Raw genomic sequence first — 21,034 nt, forward strand, 5'->3', positions numbered from 1 at the left:
TTGAGCAATAATTAACTAACTTTTTTTTTAAATGTCTGTTGTTTGGGAAAGTTATGTGAACATACGTGCACTTTGGAAAGTCTGTCTGCACAACAGCCCTGTATGCTGTTTGTATGTATACAGTAACGTGCAAGCCCAAATAATAGCAGGGCAGGTGTTTTGAAGAGAAAAAAAGATCTCTTGGTAGGTCTCTTAAGAGAATACAAGTTTTCCACTTCCTCTGCTTTTTATGCACCACCCCAAACCCAGAATCTCATACCAGTCTGCCACTCCCAGGCAGTAGCAACAATCCTTCAGTTGACACTACTGCAACATGGGGAAGGAAAGTGCAACGAGACCCACAGGATCAGAACTAGAGACCGGTCTACGGCCATTTCCTCTTGTCCTAGCGCCTGTTCCTTGGGAGAGCAGGCCTGGGCAACTCTCCTCCAGCCGGGGCACAACGGCTGTCCCGACCCGAGTGCTCCTGACACAGCTCACAAATAAACACCTACACCCGCACGACAAAACACCACTTCCCCAGCAGGAGCGGGTGTCCCCCCAGCGCCACAGCCTATCTTTCCTCACCAGGGAGGGCTGCGGGCACGGCTCCCCCGGCACCTCCCTCCTCTTCCCCCAGCGGGTGCCCGCGGGAGGCGGGACACTTGTTCTCTCACCGCCATGCCAAACGTCGACTGAAGCCTTACTTTCCGAGACAGCTCCTGGCGGGCTCGGTCCGCGCCATGAGGGCTGCGGGGGGGCCAGCTCCTACCGCCAAGGGCCGCGGATCCCCCTCGCCGCCGGACGAGGCGGCTGTGCCCCCCTTCCCCTTCCTTCCCGGTAGATCAACCGCCCCCCCCAACTCCCTCACACCGCCTTTCGAGGCGAGGCCCCGCCCCCTGCGCTCCCACTGGGCGGCCGGTGCCGCGCGTCGCCTTCATAGCGGCAGGTGGGTGGCGCTGCCGGCGCTGCGCCTTCCCGCGCTCTCCCCTCAGGTGCACAGGCGGGTAGCGGCGGCAGCCGCAGTACGAGTTGTGTGGGGCGGGCGATGCGCCCCGCCATGTGCTTCGTGCCTTCCTTCCGCTCCTTCGACGGTGCGGCGGGTGGCAGCCGCCAGCGGCCTCGCTACCGGCAAAGGGCGTTGCGCCGCGGGGAGCGGCCCTCAGCTGCCGCCGGTCCTTCGCAGGGTGAGGCTGGTGGCCTGTCCTCTTCGGGGCGCTGGGGGTGGGGGGCGGCAGCGAGGCGCTGCCGTGCTGAGGGAGCAGGGCTCCGGCGGTTCCGGGGGCTCGGGGTGTGGCTGCCCAGCGGCAGGGCTGTCGTTGGAGGCGGCAGGTGCTGCAGGGCGCCGAGGGGCGGGCACGGCTTCGTGCCTGCCGTTTGGGAATGGGAGTTTAAATAAAGAGCCGCAGTGCCGTGCCTGAGAGACGGAGAGTGAAATGGCACTGTAGAGGAGGTCTGTATGGTCTTGCTCTGCCTCTGTTAGCAGGAGGAAAAAAGTAATTAATTCAACACCCCCACCGTGGCAAACGGCAGCCACAATTCTCGGATTAGCGTATAAACTGGTGTTTGTGATAGTATAATAAAAGCTGGAGGCTTCCCACTTTCTTGGTAGGATATCATCTTCCCTTCGTGGTGCGTGACCTTGTGATGAAGAGCAGAAGTAACATTAATTGCTTTCAGTCTTTGGGAAACACTTGCTGTCCTTCTTTCTGTGCAGCAGGAGCTTTCATTTCCACAATAAGGACCTGGGTTTTCACAGTTGCCTGTAAAATGTTGTTCCTTTCTTGAAGATTTCTGTGCTTAAGCATAAAGAACTGCAGCCTGGAAGAAGTACTGGGGTGATCTGATGGTTGCTAAGATCTTTGGCAGTCAGGGGAAAAAAACCCCGAACCAGCACGGAGTCATTCCCTTCCTGACTTCCACTTGCTGGTAGCTAGCTGTGCAGCATGGTGTGACTTGGTGAAGGCTGAGTCCGTAGGTATTTCCTTTTCAGCGACCAACATCTGCTATTAAATGTCTTCTGCAGCTTCTAGCAAGCTTGAAGCTTGTGCACTGAAGGTTTGCTCAGGCTTTAGTTGGTCAAAAAATAATCCTATAGCATGGATTACTACATAGTCAAAATGGTATCTCACCTGTATGAAAGGTTGGTAAATGTTACCTCTCTCAGATTATTTGTATTTCTGATAAGAACAGTTACCAGCTCGTGGTTGCTCAGAATATTTATTTGAGGTAGAGAAGCGTACTGGTTTTGTCTGGGATGGAGTAAGTTTTTTCTTTGTAGCTCTGTATGGTGCTATGTTTTGGGTTTGTGAACCAGAACAATGTTAATAACACACCCATGTTTTAGTTACTGATGAAGACTGTTTGAACAGCCTCAAGGTCTTCTCTGTTTCTCATGCTGCCCTGTCAGTGAGTTGGCTGGGGGTGGGCAAGAAGTTGGGAAGGGATACAGCTGGGACAACTGACCCCAGCTGACCAAAAGAGTACTCCAAACCATACAGTGTTGTGCTTGGCTATAAAAGCTGAGGAAAGAAGGAAGAAGGGGGGACATTTGAAGTAGTAGTTGGGCATGATGAAGCCCTGCTTTCCTGGAAGTGGCTCTGCCTGATAATGGGAAGTAGTACATTAATTCCTTATTTTGCTTTGCTTGTGTGCACAGCTTTGCTTTACCTATTAAACTGTCTTTATCTCAACCCACAAATTTTCTCACTTTTACCGTTCTGATTCTCTGACCCATCCCACTAGGGAAGCAAGAGGGAGACTGCCTGGGCCTCAGCTGACAGGCAGGGTTAACCCACAACAACAGAGTAGTGAGACTTTGGGGTACCACCCTGTTTTAGTGTGTTGTTATTGTGTTAATGCCAAAATTACTTATTTTTAACTAACCTGGAAGGGATCCCATTCACTAACAAAATGTAACTTTCTAGTAATTCCCTGAAATGTTTCATAATTACTGATACAATTGCTGTTGAAATCAAATGGTGACACATGTTTTTAAATGACAATGTAAATAGCATTGTTGTTAAGATACATGATTGATGCTAACATATGTCCTGGATGACAGGGTCTGTATGCAATTAATAAAATTTTGGGAGGATAACGAGCATTACGTTTTGTGATTTGCCAGAGTATCAGTGTGAGGATGGAGATAGTGCCTTGAAAAAGAGTCAGGTTGAGATTTGGTAGGCAGTCTACAGCCTATAAAAGCTAAAAAGATAACAGTTAGTCGCTTAAATCTGCAGTTGGAAAATTTGGCTTTCAAGGCTGCTTAAAGCTTATGCACAACTATAAATATGCCTGGCTTGAAATGGTACTGAGTAGTTAGGAAAATGAGTCTTGTAGTCTTGTGCATAATTAATGCAATAGATTATTTCTTTTACCTCAGCTGAAATCTGTAGATTGCAGTTTAGGATGACTTAATTCAAGGTTGTAGCTATCTTTCCTCTAAGAGAAGCAGATGACTTACAAAAACCTAAAAGGATTAAAATAGCAGTACATTCAGTCAAGAATGAAATCAAGGAACAGAAGGGACTCTCACAGTACAGTCTTCCCAGTTAAATGATTATAAACACTTTAACCCCTGAAAATTATCTTAAAGTAAGATACTTTCTCCTAAGGAAACCATTGTAGTGCGTTTTTAGTGCGTGGTTTCAGTTTCTGGCTATACAAATAATGTCTGTTGTTTTTTTAATTAGATTCAACATTAGATCAACATTGTTGAATATAGTTGCCCAGCAACTGTTCTTGAATATAATTTTCTACAAAATGATTTTGCAGGTGTCTCTATCTCTTCTGTAACAAATGAGGATGAAAAGGCTAAGCAGCAGTCTAAGCCAGCAGAAGTATTTCCTTGTGGAAATCAGGATGGTAATTCAAAGATGTCTCCATTTAGAAGTAGACGTGTAACCACGAAGAGGTCAAGAAGCTCTTCCCAAGAGATAATTGTCATAAAACTTCAAGAATCTGATAATGAGTGTGATCTTGTCATTGATGTGCCACCACAAACTGTTAATAAAAAGCCAAGAATAAGTAGGAAGTGTGTAAGTGGGAACAGGGACAAAAAAATGGCTGCTGAAATATGTGCAGAAACATTACATGATAGTGCTATAGAAGAAATGCTTGGGTGTACAGAAGAAAAATCAGAGAAAATTATCACTTTGCGGAGGAATGGCAAAGTTTTAAATAAATCTATAAAACTGGGCAATGTTTTTCCAAAAGCAAACGAGATTTATTTGCCTGATGTAAACACTGATACACGGAAGGTTTTGGAGGAAAGAGATGCCCTTGCTTATACTAAGGAGAAACATTTATCTTCAGCTCCTTCTATTGAGGCAGTCATGCAGAAGGGAATTCTGAAGGAAGGGAATGCGGAAACCAATATATTCACCAAAGCATTTGTTCAGGAACACAGTAGTAATGAAGACTGTCTGAGCAGACGAAGAGTAACACAGTCTGTCTTGTGTACTGGTTACCTATCAAAAGATGAAACTACAATTGAAAGACCTTATGAGGAAATAATAAATACAGAGGAAAGTCAGAGCGTAGAAGAAAATGGGAGTAATAGTACCCCAGAAGATACATACCCATATCCAACTTATTACTTAAACAAGGAAGAAAGTGAAAAAACTCTGCTGAGTTCATCTGCTGAGGAAGCGGAACCCAGTGGTAAGGACACAGATCTTTCTGAATCAGATGATCCTTTAGAGGAGTGTCGGAGAATTTTTGAGGAGTTTGAAAGAGAAGCACAAAAGAAGGACAGTGATAAGCAGGTATTTTGTTTCCTTTTCAGTGCTTGTTTTTTTTTTCTGAGGATATGAGGGCAGGATGTGATAAGTAGTCAAGTTCAAATGCTCTTTCCAAGATGTGTGTTAGTAAAGATTAAACATTTGAGCCTTCAACGCTAGTAGACAAAGTCATAAGTAACACTTATGACTCTGTAGTCTAGTTTGACAATGGGTGATCTGGATATTTTGTGAAGTAGAAAATTGCTCTGAATAGCTCCTTGCCTTGGGGTAGCCATTTCTACTTTTGCTGCAATAAGCAAAGTTTTAGAGGCAGTTGTGTATTCAGTAGTCTCCTGTTCTTCGTATAAACAAAGGTAGGAACTCTGAGTACCACTGCCTCAGCTTCAAAGTACTGTGGCTTAACTGTTCTGAATGTAAAATAACTGTCTAGTACTGTTGTAATTGTAATTTTCTTGGTGAGTTTTTTAACTGAATATCCTGAAGAATTGGAGTGAATAGTTCATGAGGATATTACTGAAGTCTAGAGCTTCATAACAGCGGGTCTAAAGAGTCAATATTCTTGTTTTTCATAGGACCATGGAGGAAACATAGATCTCAGCTTATTAGAAACCAAAGCTCCTGGTCAAAAGAGAAGAATTGCACACATGGCAAAATTTGATGTGAGTTAGAATCTTGTAATAAACTGAAGGTCAACATAGCTTTACTTAGCATCTGTAGACTCATGTTGAACTTCAGGTTGTCTGAGTCTTGTAATCTAATTGAGAATTACTTTGAAATGAATTAGAACAACTGTTTCATCAACTCTTCTGCTGTAGCAAATATCGTAGTACCGAGTTGGTTCCTGATGCGGGTGGAATAAGCTGCTGCTCAGAGCAGCTGAGGCTAATGAGTATTGAAAAATTAGATTAAAGTTGAGGTTTGTACCATGAGATTACAGATACAGCACTTGGAAACTCAAAGTAGCTGTTGCTTTCACTGCTTTTATAGTGCTTTATGTGGCAATGTTAACAGCAGGCATAATTCTAAGCCCCCTCTGCCACCCCTGAGCTCTTTCAGCTTGGTATTTTCCTTCTAGGGACAGTGTGCTGAGCTATGAATCTGATAACAAAATTCAGTTTTAAGAAGCAATGTGTTAACTTTAACACTATCTTGCTGTAATTTGGAACTGCTTGAATATTAACTCTGTCTTCGTATATGTGCGTATCAGGTACATAACAAAAATGAAATGGAGCCTTTTAAAGCATCTCTGTGGCAGCAGGGTCATGATGCAGAAATTCAGCAGGCACACTGGGCAGCAATGAAGTTTCCAGCTACAGTTAAAAGTGGACAAGCTTTTATTGCTACTGCTTCTCAACAGCAGAAGACTATGTCTGGATTGTCAGCTATTCCATTTCAAAGCATGGGACCAATAGGTATGACAGCTTGATCCGTAGGTTTCCCAGAATCACAGAACCGTAAGGGTCGGAAGGGACCTTCAGAGATCACCTAGTCCAACCACCCTGCCAAAGCAGGTTCACCTAGAGCAGGCTGGCCAGGAATGCATACAGGTGGGTTTTGAATATCTGCAGAGAAGGAGACTCCACAACCTCTCTGGGCAGCCTGTTCCAGTTCCTCATATTGAGATGGAATTTCCTGTGTTCCACCTTGTGCCTGTTGCCTGTTGTCCTGTCACCACTGAGAAGAGTCTGGCCTCATCCTCTTGACACCCGCCCTTTAGATATTCTGACAAACCAAACCTAGTTTTGCTTTGGTTAGGCATTGCTTGAATGTGTTCCTGTTGTGGTGAATGTTAGTTGTGAGTTGAATGATGGTAAGCATTAGCATGTGCAGATAGATGCCCTGTCAAACTACAAGGTTATATCTGAAGTCTTGGTAGTGATAGTACTTTGTGCTATGTTCTTTAACCATATATGGTTTTGACAAAAAACCTGAAAAGCATTTGCTTCGTTGAAAGTCTCTTGATACACAAGTTGAAAGAAAAAAAAGAAATTTGGTGAGTTTCATTTTAGCACTGATATCAGCTTTTAGGTTTCTAATCTGAAGCATTCAGGCCTTCTGAAGCAATTTGTTAAATCTTGTGATTTGAAAATCTTAAAAAAAAAAAAAAAAAAAAAAAAATTTACTCTTACCCTGCTTTAACAAAGGAGCACTGAAATACTTTTGTTCCAGATTAATGTAATTTAAATAATAAAACTTACCATTAGTGTTTAGATTCAGTCTCTATCTTCTGTGTATTTCAGCCTCTGTAAATTTGCTTGAAGTTCAGCCCATTGAGACCAGGAGTGGTCAACTGCATATACTACTAGAAGGAAACACTGCAACAGCAAAGCCCTGTGAACTGTCTGTTCGTTCATTCAAAAAGACTGCTCATGTGCCATGCAAGGTACTGTAGAGTTACTGCTGCAGAACTTGGATATGTGAATGGGAACAGAAGTGGAAAAACTACAATTAATTTCAACTATTTTTTTTATAATGTAGATCCAGTAATGTGATATACCAGTATAGCTATTTTTTAAAAAAACTACTTTTTGTCCTGTTTGCTGTAGTCAAGTTGCTATGACTTTCATTTTCCTTGGTTGCACTAGCCAGCACTACACAAAAGTAAGCAATTAAATACATAAATTGTTGATCAAAGTGGTTGTGGTAGGAGAATTAAGTTAGCTTTCAGGCAAGTCATGCTTTTGTGTTGGTTATAAGCATATTGTGGTATTCAAAAACTCTACATTGCATTGTCTAACAAAGGTTATGGGTTCCTAACACTAAACTCATTTTTATCTGTCCAGTTGATTCAGTTTTCAGTTTATGCTGTGAGTGAAGTACTGCCTGAAATAAAGGCCAGAAGGAGAGTGTGACTTAAATCATGAAATCATGACTGAACTGCCAGTGATTGCTGAAGGACTGAACTTTAAGAAAAAATAAGTTAAAGTTATGTGAGGTATTAAAAATAGTTTTTGAGCGGAAGACTACTTTGTTTAGTTCAAGCAGGGAAAAACCTCTATAGCTACTATTTCTGATGGTTGTTTCTGACTCCCTGTCACATGCAACTCCAGTTTTCTGAATAGCTATTAAGCAAAGTTTGATTTTAGTTTTTGTTTGACTTTTTTTTTTCCTCTGAGGATGGGCAAAAGAATGTCTGGACTGGGGCTATTTGTTATATATTGACCACATTTGTATGTTGGTTTTTTTTAAGGTTTTTACTCAGAAAAAGCCTTGTGTTCCAGAATCAGGATCCAAAGTACCACTTGGGACAAGACAGCAATATGTCAGTTGTTTTTTTGCAGAATGCCTCAAAACTTGTAGCACAGTGAATGAAGCTATTCACAAGGTTTGTAAAGTTTTGTAGCTCTTCACAATTCCTTTTCTGAATTAAGTCAATAGGTCTTATCTTGCACAATGTTTTACTGTTGTTTTTTTTTAAGGCAAATATTTCAGACTTTGAGTAAGTGGAAGTTAAAATGTACTCCATCTTATACTTGACAGTGTTATCAATGCATTTCCATTTTCTCCAAGTAAAAACATTTGTCTTTTTGGAAGGTAATCAGGAGTGCTAAAGACATGTTATTTTAGTATTAAAAAGGAGAAGTCTTTCTTTTGCAAATGCAAAATAAAAATCATCTTGTGAATACTGGAGGCTTCCTGGAATGTAGTCGTGACTTTGAGATGTATTCAGGACAGGAGGAAAACACGTTTGAAGAACAATTGTAAATCTCTCAATCATTTTGAGCCTTTGCTCTTGTATTTACTGCTTACACTACACCGAGTGCTACTCAAGCTTATAGCCAGCAGATACGGTGTGACAGGCACAAATATCCAGAGCTTAACCTTTAGATGATCTAAATTTCTTGCATGCTGGAAATCAAAAGACTTTTTGGAGGTGTCCTGACAAGACTGTGTGTGTATTTAATTATATGTTGAAAAAAACTTGTACACCATCAGATGTTACTCCTCTGCCATTTCCAGTGTGTTCACTGTATTATGCAGCATATGTTGGTATGCCTGACTCTTCATTCTCATTAAGTAATGTTTCTTTTTTCTTCAATTTAACTTTCCCCTGTATTATTTCTTAGCTTCATCAGTTCTCCACTTCTTCTTTCCTTGTCATTGTTAGAAGGCACTGTTTATGCCTGAAATGAGCTTCTCTTTTGTTGACGAAATAGATAGTGTAAACAGTGAAATAAAACCAGGGAAGAAGTATTTTTCGTCCCTCAGATGATTAATGAACATGCTCCTTATTTTGAGTGTGCTTCTTTATAGTTAAAAGGTGCTGGACCTTCCTCTCACTTCTATTTCTTAGGACTTTATGGAAAGAAAGTTAAGCAGATATTTCTTGTCCTAAAAAAAAGCAATAATGCGTCCTTTCGAAGCAGGATCAGAAAAAGCTGCCTGTAGCCCCAGGAATGGTTACACTAAGAGTATTCAAATTCCCACAAGGATTAGTTTTAAATTCTGAGTTGGTGCATTGGTTTCCCCCACAGGTCTCTACTTCATAACTACTGAATCTGTCTACTGTTTTAGTGTCTCCTGTTGCGCTTCAGATTTAGGACGCTAGTGTACCTACCTCTGGGTTCAGAATCTCAGATTCTAAATGGCAGTGCTTTTTGTAGAATGTAAAGGACTCTGCTAACACTCAATCTCTTTTCTTTTTTTAAATATAGGCCCTGGTAGAAGAGCAATCTGTTTATGATCGTTGTGGCAGTAAAAAAATGTACCTACATTTTGCTGTGAAGACTCTCAAAAATCTGAGAGATCATGGTATTTTTGCTTTCAATTAAGATTTTTTTTTCTAAGTGAGTTGTAAGCGTAGAAATTAGAACAGCAGAGAAATGTCTCAAAAGGATTATTTAGTTTAACTTTACTAAAGGTATTTCTGTGTATCTAAATCCTCTGTAAAAATATGTCACTGAAATAAATTGGTGTTTTTATTGATAAATATTTGCTTAGGATATTAACAGGAAATCTAAAATTAATAAGAATTGCTAAAAATATTTTTTTCCTGCATTCAGGGCAACTTAGTAACAGCATATTATCCATTGGCGCTGAATCCATAAAGTCAGAGAAAGGTAAAGAAAGTGGAAGATATTGGTTCTTTACTTTAGCCTATAGATGGGCTTATTTCAGCATTAAAATATTGCTCTGCTTTTGGTCAAGCTTTATTTGTTAGCCACTGCAAGGGTTTCCAGCACAATTCCCTATTCATATCTGAAGGCTCATTTTTAGGGAAAAAATGTTGAACTTTTGTTTGAAAGAAGCATGTTCTTTAGTGTTGCATGCCTAGCCTTTCTGGGATAGCTAGTGAATTAACTTCCCTATTGTTTAGTATCTTTGTTTTGAATAGTACTTCATCTCTAACCTCTAATTGCTCTGAGGTACAAGCATATAGTTGTTGCATGTAAACTATGATGCATGTCTTGTAATTTCAGTCTTGTTTTAATTTGGAAGTACTGGGATATTTAAGTGCTACTTACATTTGTTCTAATATTGCTTAAGCTTTGTGTTTGTTTACTTTTAGTGTTTGTGGGTTGCTTTTTTTTTTTTATCATTTACAGATGGGGCTCTATATGAACTTCTAAAAGATTATCTTCTGACTGAGGAGCAATTGAATGAAAATAACTTCCCTCGGCCAAATCCTGAAAAAAAGGGTAGTGCTATACTTCCTGGGGTTGTAAAAACTGCTGGATATGATGGTAAGTGCATACTAGACTTGCGGACTTGCAAAAAAAATTAATTTCAGTCAGTGGTTCACAGAACAGTAAAATAAACAGGTATAAGATTATACATTACAGCAGTGTTCTGTATTTAGTGCCTGGACTACAAGTGAATTCACAAGCTTTCATAACTAAACCACAAATCTTCATAGGTCTCTTTTAATTTTTGTTTCAACATAGTAATTTAAGAAGTTGCTGGTAAACTTGAATTTCATATTGTGCTATAGAGGAATGTGTTTGGTTTCTTTTATACACGGCTAATCTTGGGAGGCTGCTTATGTATTGATACTCAGCTCTTGTAGAGTATCTGTTATCTTTTTTTTTTTTTAGCTTTCAAAAGAGCGTGCTGTAGGTGTGGCAAAGTATATGCTATTACTTCTTCAGGACAACATAGACGTAAAGAAGAATGCAACTATCATTCTGGTAGAGTGTTGGAACAAAGAGGTAGGTATCCTTGGCATTGTGGAAGCTGTTAAAAGTTACAACATCCCATGTCAAAACTGAACAAGATCAGAGTGTGAAACTCTTTTGCACAAGGTTCAGCTGAGAGAGATTCTGCTGTACCTTTGGAAATGTGGCTAGTTAGTAAAGCCTGTTTTCTCCAAATACGTCACAATTTTAGGAAAGCTGATGTTAGTAAAACCGTTTGGGGAGAAGATAGAAAAATGTTCATTGTGTGGTCTTGCACTGACTTGTAAGTGAACCTTGTCATCTCTTCTGGGACATACCTAAATACTCAGTGTAGGAATGTGTCTGAGAGAAAATGGTCATGTGAGCCAGCCTCCCTACTATGAGAGATTAGATTAAGAGCAAAACAGGTGGTAGAAGATGGAATTAGTACATGGGAAAAACGGGAACTGAGAAGGTAGAAAACATGTTGTGCTAATGACTAAGTAATTTACTATGTGAATTCTTGTAACCAATCTGATCTGTGAATGAACTGCATGGACAGTGCGTGAACAGAGACTGTAAGCCAATCATATAGCTGCCGCTAGCGCGTGCTCTTATTGCCTGTCTATATCTACTCTGTGTAAACTGGAATAAAGGGAGAACGATCATACTCGTATTGAGATTCCATCGTTACTCTGGGTCCGTCTCCCACTCCGACATCCTCCGACAACTCAGAAACTATATTTAATATTTCTCTCGGGAAGAACCTTCTAGACCATACAATTTTCTCTCTCCCATTCAGTGTTATTTCTGTTTTTGATGAAAAGATTGTGTCAAGAGGGAATGATATACAGTTTGCCATCCTGGCATAGGTGGAACCTGTAGGTGGGACTTGCTTCTTTCCATAGTGCAGTCTCAGGAGAAAATGGAAAAGAAATTTTAGAGGAGGAGTGAGGGTGCTGATTCGTTTTTGCAATTGCTAGCTGCTGCAAAAACTGCTCAATTTTCTACTTTTCTTTTTGGCAGTTCCTGGTGGCATGGAAAAATGCTATAGCTGTTGTGAGGGAATAGTTGGGTCTGCTGGATGTCAGACTGCAAAGGTAGGAATAATGTTTTCAGAAGGTTTATGTAATGTGGTATCTCAGTTTGCTTTCTGTGTCCTTTTGACTTACAGGTGTGTCAGAGCTTTCTGTAAGCAGTTTGGTATAAGCCTTTTAGGTTTACTTACTAGCATTTAGTAAATTATGTGGCAAATATTGACAAGAAGTATTATATATGCTGCTGAGTCTGTTAGAGAAACGAATTGCCTGGCAATTCAGGTAAGACATATCTAGCAAACTTGCACTTAAACACTAATACAAACTTTGCAGCTTCATGTTCATGATGGAAGAAGCAACAAATTGGAAGGCTTCATGAAGACATTAACTAAATCACCGCCTTTAGATGGAAACTATGGTGTATATGCTGTGGACTGCGAGATGGTATGAGCAACCTGAAAAGTTTCGTTCAATTAATAGAAGACTAATTAGCTGTTTATGAAGCCATTTCCTATCTGTAGTAGTTTGGAACTCATGTCTTTGAGATCTGCAGAACTCTGACTAGTAACTCTACATGACTAGACCTTCAGTCTGACTAGTCACTCTACGTGGCTAGACCATTACTGTGTAGTATGCAGTAAGTAAAATAGTTTGAGTTGGTAGCTAGTTCTGCTTTCTGTACAACTTACATAATGTAAGGAAACATCATTGCTGTGTAAATGTTCTTTGAATTTACTTTTTTCTTCAGTGTTACACAACCCACGGCTTGGAAGTAACTAGAGTGGCAGTGGTTGATGCTAAGCTACAGGTTGTCTATGATACGTTTGTTAAACCAGATGGTAAAGTTGTAGACTACGATATAAGGTATGCTAATTAGTCTATAGTATTTCAGGATTAGACAATAAATTGGCAGATAAGTGTATAAGAAGAAACATGCCTCTCAAATGTCTGTTTCTAGTAACATAAAGACTTTCAATCAGGAATGAGGCTTTTGTTCTTAAAGGCTTGATTAAGAAGGATTTTTCCCTTTGCCAAACTAAATTTATTTTTTTCCACATTTGAAGACTTCTTCTCCCCTTCTTGCAAAAAAAAAAAAAAAAAGAAAAATTAAACTAAACCTCCCAGAACTTGGGAAATTCCCTAAGGGGATAGAAGCAAATGCAAATTTCATCTATAAATGTTGTCCCACAGAAAAGCAGTATAGTCATAAGCCATGTGTTGAGGCCATCAGACAGTACAGATTCACTAGATGGAGCTGTATTTAGTGCAGATCACTTGTGTTCGGTCTTCCTATTGTGTTTTATCTTTGAGACCTGGAAGACATGTTTTCAATTTCTGTTATTTCTTTGAAGTCCTGCAACTGCTCTGAGAAGAAATACAGGTTTTGAGCCTCACTGTAAAAAAAAGTTGGAGGAGAACCAACATAATGTGTTCCTACTGATTCAACAGCAATATTCACTTGCTCAGAGCCCTGTATTTGGTCCATGCTCAAAAAACAGGCTCAGTTCCTTGTAGTGGTAGAGCTAAGTTAATATCACCTAGCTTAGTTTATCTTACACTACCAAGGTGAAAAGGGAGAAAGTGGGGGGGGGGGGGGGAAAGCCTTATATTGACTTCAGCATTGTGTGACTTCAAAGCTGCCTAGTGTTAACTTGAGATGCTGGGGGACTGACCACTGTGAACTTAGTTCTTCTACGTATTTCTTAGTATCTGTTAATGAAGCTCTTCTAAATCTGTCTTTAGACTCTCTGCAGCAGCAGAGGATGATCTGAAGAATACCACGACATCTCTTCGGGATGTACAGGCAATACTGCTGAACTTGTTCAGTGCAGATACAATTTTAATTGGGCACAGCTTAGAAAATACCTTATTTGCTCTCAAGGTAAAATGACATTTTTGAAGCCATTTTTAAGAGGTCACTACTTGTCTTTACTGTGTTCTAAGTAATTTCAAAAAGGAAAAGGATGTTGTATTTCAGCAGATCAACATGTATGAAAAAAAGAATTAAATGTACTTGATTGTTAAATGATAGCTGTATTAAAGATAACACTACATTCAGAGAAAGAAGAGATGTATATAGAAACACAGCATGGTAAAGGTTCTGACACTTGGACTTTCTACTTTGCTGTTTTGTGCTTCTACCTATGTAACTATACATCACCACTGAATAATATTGTCTTTATTTCTGGGTTCACAGAAACCTAGAATTGTATGTTTTCTGATCTTGCTGAACTTGTGCCAGTATGTGCATAAAAGGCAGTGACAATTCAAATAATGCTAAGGGATTGCTTTTAGAATCTCTGTAAACAATTATGCTGCCTGTCAGGTAATTACCTTAGGTATCAGAAATGCATGGATTATGCTATTAAATATGAAAGGCAGCAATATTCCATAAGAAACATAACCATCTGCTCAGGAAGGTTTGGGGGGATCTTGTCAATGTATATACATGAAGGGAGGGTATGAAAGACACTGAGTGAGGCTCTGTTCAGTGGTGCTCAGTGACAAGGACCAGAGGCAATGGGCACAAAACTGAAACACAGGAGGTCCCCTGTGAACATCAGGAAACACTTTTTCACTGTGAGAGGGCCAAGCACTGTCACAGGTTGTCCAGAGAGGTTATGGTGTCTCTTACCTTGGAGAGCTCAAAAGCCAACTGGATGTGGTCCTGGGCAACCTGGTGGCCCTGCTTGAGCAGGGGGTTTGGACAAGATGACTTCCAGAGGTCCCTTCCAACCTCAGCCATTCTGTAATTATTACTAATTAAGGAATTAGAATTTAGCCTTGATGGGCTTCCCTGCTGATGATATCTAAAGGCCAAAGCAAATGAAACTTGCAGTATGGTATTGTCTATCTAAAACCAGAATTAATCATGTTCACTGATATATACAACTATTGTATAAGCCTCAATGTAGTGTACAGAAATCACTGTGAGGCACAATTTTTTCCAGAGTTCTTGCCCCACAGTTTGCCATTTTATAATGAATAGGGGAACACAGGACAAATGACATAGTATTTGGGGCTCAAGGATTAGTTTGGGCATATTATTGAGAAAAGAAATGGCTTACATACTAGGTGGGATTTCCTTAATAAATAAAGGAGATGCAAGATTAACTGTATGTGTAGTCATTACTGTTGCCTCTACTTTTTTCTAGCTAATTCATGGCAGAGTAGTGGACACATCAATATTGTTTCCTCATCGGCTAGGTTTGCCTCACAAAAGACCCCTTGCAAGTCTGATGGCTGACTACCTCAGGAGAATTCGTCAAGGTGATGGTAAGAGTGCAGGTTCTTATTAAGCAATTGGTGTATTGTGTCGTGAAATGGGAGACAGGAATAACACAGAAAACTGAAAAGGTAGTAATGCGCTTGCTTAAAGCTTTGTCTTAGATACCTTTACTTCAATAGTATAGTAAATACAGAGGATGTACCTCAAGTGTATGATGGTTGGTAGTGTGGTTTAACTCTGGACAGCAACTATACACCACACAGCCGCTCACTCGTTCACCCCAGTACGGATGACTTGTCAAAGCATTCAGCACACAAAAGCATTCCAGTTTCTTTCCCACATAGAAGGAGCATTGTTAAAATTCTGAAGGTAGTGTGATGAGGCTAACATATATTTCGAGGTTCACTTGCTTATCCAAGCTGATACAGGCGCTCTTCAGCTGGGGTTTTCAGTAGTAAAATTACAGTAAATTTCTCGGCTGGCTGTCAAAGACAAATCAATAAATCTGTTCTACAGTGTGCATCTAATATTAGTGCAGTATTGCATTTGAGAGTTATATTTTGTACTGACCATGTCATTCTAAATAATTGGGTTTAATCTGATTTTAGAACAAATTAAACTGAGTATCAAATAAACTGCCAGATTCATATTTGCTTTTATCAGTGAAGCCTTCTAGACAACAAATAATGTTCTATTTTGCTAACATATCTTCATTGTCCAGGGAATATAAAAATGGTTGCACTGAGCAAAACTTGGTGGCTTTTGATACCCAGTGCCATAGCTGGATGTTGCATCTCAAAGCTTTCTAATATCCTCTGGCTTCCTTTGCTCTGACAGTCTGATGCATGGCACTGTGGTGAGGGTAAGGGGGATGTCAAAAGTTATTTCTACAGACTTCAAGATGACTATCTCAAATAGCGAAAACTCTGCCTTTAGCAGACTCTTCTGCCTGAATTTGGATTTTTGGATTCTTTGTTGATCACCACTGAGCTAAAATCCAAGCTTAACCTATAGAGCTAGGTAGTTGCCATTTCTAGAAAAAAATGAAAAAAAATTCTGACACATGACTTCCATTCCCTATGTTTATTTTGGTTTGTGCTGCTACTTTGTGCTAGTTTGGGTTATTTTTGTGCTAGGACAGAAGAAAGGTATTAAACATCAAGTCTGGATTTGCTTGTTTTGTAAATCTAGGGATTAGTAGTATGAAACACTCTTTGCTATCAGAAAGCAGTAGGACAGTGGTGACTTAACTTGCTCTGAATTTAACTAATTGACTGCCTTTTTTTTTTTCTGACTGTCTCAAACTGGGGTTTGTCTAGGATTGCATTTATAAAGGGTCTCAACTCCAGGATTTTTGGTGTCCAAAATAGAAGAGTTGCAGCTGCTGATATAGCTTGACTTACAGTATATCATATACTTGATTGACTGAAAAATTGCAGAATTTTTGAAAAATTGAAAAAGAAGGCCTAGAAGACTTGTTTAAATGACCGAGTCTTTTCAGACTACTTGAAAAACCTGTTTTGTACAGGTTGTGCTTTCTTGACCAGTTAAAAAATATTAACAGCTGAAGGGTGGAATGGCAAGAGAGAGCACTACTTCATGCATTGGAAAGCAGATGAGGATTGAAACTTTCTCTGACAAAAGACAGTAAGGGCAGAGGGGAAGTTCACAGGATCACATCCATTTTGTTATGCAAATGACAAAATAGTTTCTGTTTGATTATTGGCAACTGTTCTGTTTTATTTCTTATGGTACATTTAGGAGAGAAGAAACCTAGAATCTGCAAGTTTATTACCAGCTGTCTTCTGATTCTGTGACTCGGTGGTGTAAAACTGTTAGCTTCCACAGCTCTTTATATGTCCAATCTAAATAGATATTGCAGGGATAGTTCTTATAAAATATGCTGGTAAAAGCATTCATGTAACACACTAATGCTGTTGCAGATGACTACCATGACTGTCTGAATTATTTGCTCACTGAGAGAGAATATATATTTCCACATATAACCATTTCCACATTCAAGGAGATACTCCACTGCTTTAAGTCAGTAGATACCTGAACTGCAACTACATGCCTGTAAATGTCTGAAGACCTTTGCTTCTGAGTCTAGGCTGCTACATATGAAAAATGATCTCAAATCACTGGTATTTAAGTTTTACAAGAACAAGCTAGAAGCTTGTACAGTTGCTATAGAGTCATCTTTTGTTGTGATGGCACTTCAGTCCTCTGCTTCTGTGGGAAATGGAACACCTGTAGTAATGCAGTGCTATATTGTTCCAGGCTCGGTATTGGGGCCAGTTCTCTTTAGTATTTTTATCAATGACCTGGAAAAAGGGGATTGAGTGCGTCCTCAGTAAGTTTGCAGACAACACCAAGTTAGGTGTTAACCTGCTTGAAGGTGGAAGGGGTTTGCAGAGGGATCTGGACAGGCTGGATTGATGGGCTGAGGCCAATGGTATGAGGTTCAGCAAGGACAAGGGCTGGGTCCTTCACTTGGGTCACAACAACCCCATGCAGCGTTACAAGCTTGAGGAAGAGGAAAAGGACCCGGGGTGTTGGTTAAGTCCTGTCTGAACATGAGCCAGCAGTGTGCCCCAGTGGCTAAGAAGGCCACCAGCATCCTGGTCTGTATCAGGAATAGCGTGGCCAGCAGACTAGGGAAATGATCGCCCCCCTGTACTCAGCACTGGTGAGGCCCCACCTTGAGTACTGTTTTGGGCCCTCACTACAAGAAAGACATTGAGGTGCTGGAGTGGGTCCAGAGAAGGGCAGTGAAGCTGGTGAGGGGTCTGGAGAAGAAGTCTTATGCAGGGCAGCTGAGGGAGCTGGGATTGTTTAGCCTGGAGAAAAGGAAGCTGAGGGGAGACCTTATCGCTTTCTACAACTACTGGAAAGGAGGTTGTAGAGAGATGGGGGTCGGTCTCTTCTCCCAAGTAACAAGCAACAGGACAAGAGGAAATGGCCTCAAGTTATGCCAGGGGAGGTTTAGATTAGATATTAGGAAAAATTTCTTCACCAAAAGGGTTATCCTCCCTGAAGGTATTTAAAAGACGTGCAGACATAGTGCTTAGGGACATGGTTTAGTGGTGGTTTTTGTCAGTGTTAGGTTGATGGTTGGACTAGATGGTCTGAAAGGTCCCTTCCAACCTAGACAATTCCATGATTCTGTGATTCTATAGTGCAAAGAAGCAATACCTTTCTCTTTTTGAGCCACTATCTCAGAAACAGAATGGGGAGGGGATTTTGCCACCCTCAAATGAAAATGCTGAACCATATGCTGTCAGATTTTTTCTTCCACAACTTTTTTTGGTTTCTGAATAACCAGCCCCTGTCCCAAACCTGTTTATCTCAGGTTTTCTCTACGTTTATTAAAGCTTCTATACTCAAAATGATATCTTTGTTCAACACAAATGATACAGGATTTAGTTTTCCCTTGATCAGCTCATATAGGATTTACAGAGGGACACATATTCCAATTAGTCAATGTGACAATTTTAACTGTGTCAAATATCTGTTTATGAAGATGATAGCTGAATATAGGTCTGTTCTCCCTCCACCTATCCTAAAGTTGCTTGGAGAGCCCCAACGTGGAGCTTCGGCTTTTAGTAAGAAGGGCTCAAAGCTTTCAGTAGTTAACTAATCATTATCCTAGCAGCCAGCATTTACTTCTGTTGACTCAATGTTAGGAAGGGTATTCTGATGCCTACATTAAGTGCCAACTAATGAGAGAACTGTGCATTTCTTGTTCAGGTGACTACCACTGTTTTCCAGCCACAATGCATTAAAACCTTTCTGCTGTACTTTTTGTAGTTATGGGAACTGCATAGAACGTGTAGAATTGTAAGGGTTTTTTTAAGCTTTGATTAAACATGTAATAAAAATATATAACCATATATAATTTAAATCCTTTAACTCCATTCTGTTTAGATTTTGTGAAGTAGATTGTCCTTAAGTTACCAACGTAGAAATTTACTATTGAGTTTACTTAAAAGTTGCAAAATCAACTTTGTCATCTGTTACTCTTTCAACTTCTCATTTGAAATTATGTGACTTGGGGAAGCTGGTTTTCCAAAGACAGTTATGTTGGATACTCCAGGTTACTAATCCATGCTCGGTTGGATGTTGCAGATGGAGGATCAGGTGAGAAACTGGAGCCAGACAATACTGGACTGCTAGAAACATGTGGTTATTAACCTTGACTCCTGGTAGTAAGAAGTTGCACTAAAAACTGTCTGAATACAAAGTATTGTCTTAATATTCTCAACAATTGTTCAGCTTAATGAACAAAGCTACCATTCTTTTAAAAAGAAACGCACAATCTAACGCTTAACTTTTTTTTTGTTGTTCTCCTCTAGTTGGTGGTCATAATTCCAGGGAAGATGCAATTGCTTGTATGGAACTAATCCTTTGGAAGGTCAAAAACAACAATAAAACAAGAAAACAGTGATTATTATGGCTTTGGAGGAACAAGATCTGGGGTGGAAAATCAACTTCGGTTTGGCACACTGCTCTGTAATGCTTCAGTATCAATTATTTTTTTGATGTAAAAAAAAAAAAGAGGACAGTGGGAAAGTCTAATGGGAAAACTTGACACTAGGTACTTCTGAAGCTTAGGATGTACAGGAAGGAGAAATCACAAGTGCCAAAATACAGGGAAGTAAGAGGCAGTGAGTAAATTCTTGTGTTGAACAGTAAACCCATATGTCTTTTTCTCTTCTGTTAAAGGAGTATTATCTCTGTAATCATTCTTACTACTCTGTGTAGCTCAAAACTGTCATTTGCAGTAAGTGAAGGTACTGATTGTTTAAAGTTCTGGATGTAACTTTTGATTTCACCTTCTTCAGCCTCTGTGAAATAAAACTGAAGTTTCTGCTGCCTGATTAAAGTTTAAGATTTTTGTTTTCTTTTCCCTTTCCCTTCCTCCTCTCTCTCTGAAAGCTGATGGAGAGATAGAAAACAAACTTAGTCATGTTTCTGGAGAAGAATCAGCTGGTCTCTTTTAAATAAATTGAGCTTGTAGGAAGCCATTCAAGTGTAAAAGCAATATGCTTTGACTTAAAGGTTCCCTAAAAGTAGAGCATTTCAGGAAGTAAATATGTTCATCATTTCATCTAACATTGGACTATACTCCCAGATATAATTACCTGTCTCCTGCTTAAGATAGGATTCAGCTTCTCCTGTCTTCAGAGGAGGTTTTTAAAGTCTGCCACTTATTTTTGTGTGAAGGAAGCAGAAGGAAATGAAAATGTAAGAATGGATGACATTTTTTTTTTTTTTTTTTTTTTACAACACATCTTGCAGAGTTCACAGAACCACAGTACAGCTGTGATTGAAAGGCATCTGGGGAGATCATCTAGTCTAGTCCTCTGCAGGGCCCTGTCATGTTTTGAGTATCTCTAAGGCTGGAGACTCAATAACCGTTCTGGGACATCTTTCCCATAGCCTGACCACCCTCAATGGAATTTCCTAGTTTTCTGTTTATGTCCGTTGTTTCTCATCCTGTCACTGGATACTGCTGAGCAAAGGCTACTTCCATCTGCCTTACTTTCTTCCATCTGGTATTTATATGTTTTGATGAGATGTATGTAATAGTCAACATTTTGTCTTTTAGCTTCAGAAAATGCCTGACCATTATATTTTGGGTAGAGGGGAGGGGCTGTGTTTGACTTTATAGTTGCGTCAGGCACAGTCTGTCCACAGAGAAGTAAGAATTAAATACCCCATCATTTAAGACCAGATGGGTGCTTCCTTTTGGGTTACTGAGGAGAGGAGAATTGCAGCTCTTGAGTGGATTAGCTGAATTCAGACATCTCCAAGGGTCGTTATACCTTACTTTTCAGCTAATCTACTGAGGGTAAAGGTGCTTTTGGAATTTTTGTTACCCCTCCCCTTGTATCTGGTGAATCTTGCATTTCGCTAGCCAGTGGTGTCTATTCTCAGATAATTTCT

General features: G+C 40.1%; 1 protein-coding gene across 2 annotated transcripts; it reads left to right on the plus strand.

Annotated features, from left to right (window-relative positions):
* The first annotated feature begins 964 nt into the window (after window positions 1–964).
* LOC141735899 (RNA exonuclease 1 homolog) lies at window positions 965–19,967 on the plus strand. Of its 2 annotated transcripts, XM_074569353.1 has the most exons (16): window positions 965–1,166; window positions 3,757–4,748; window positions 5,297–5,383; window positions 5,932–6,136; window positions 6,965–7,107; window positions 7,915–8,049; window positions 9,380–9,476; window positions 9,728–9,784; window positions 10,271–10,408; window positions 10,760–10,873; window positions 11,846–11,919; window positions 12,190–12,300; window positions 12,605–12,720; window positions 13,600–13,738; window positions 15,012–15,132; window positions 19,441–19,967. In XM_074569353.1, exons 1-16 carry the CDS (start codon window positions 1,028–1,030, stop codon window positions 19,530–19,532), a joined length of 2,760 nt encoding a protein of 919 aa, XP_074425454.1. In that variant the 5' UTR covers window positions 965–1,027; the 3' UTR covers window positions 19,533–19,967. The 2 variants fall into 2 exon arrangements, with proteins under 2 accessions (XP_074425454.1, XP_074425455.1); XM_074569354.1 differs by lacking the exon at window positions 9,728–9,784.
* The last annotated feature ends 1,067 nt before the right edge of the window (window positions 19,968–21,034 follow it).

This window comes from Larus michahellis, chromosome Z, assembly GCF_964199755.1.
Source record: "Larus michahellis chromosome Z, bLarMic1.1, whole genome shotgun sequence".
Lineage (NCBI taxonomy): Eukaryota > Metazoa > Chordata > Aves > Charadriiformes > Laridae > Larus > Larus michahellis.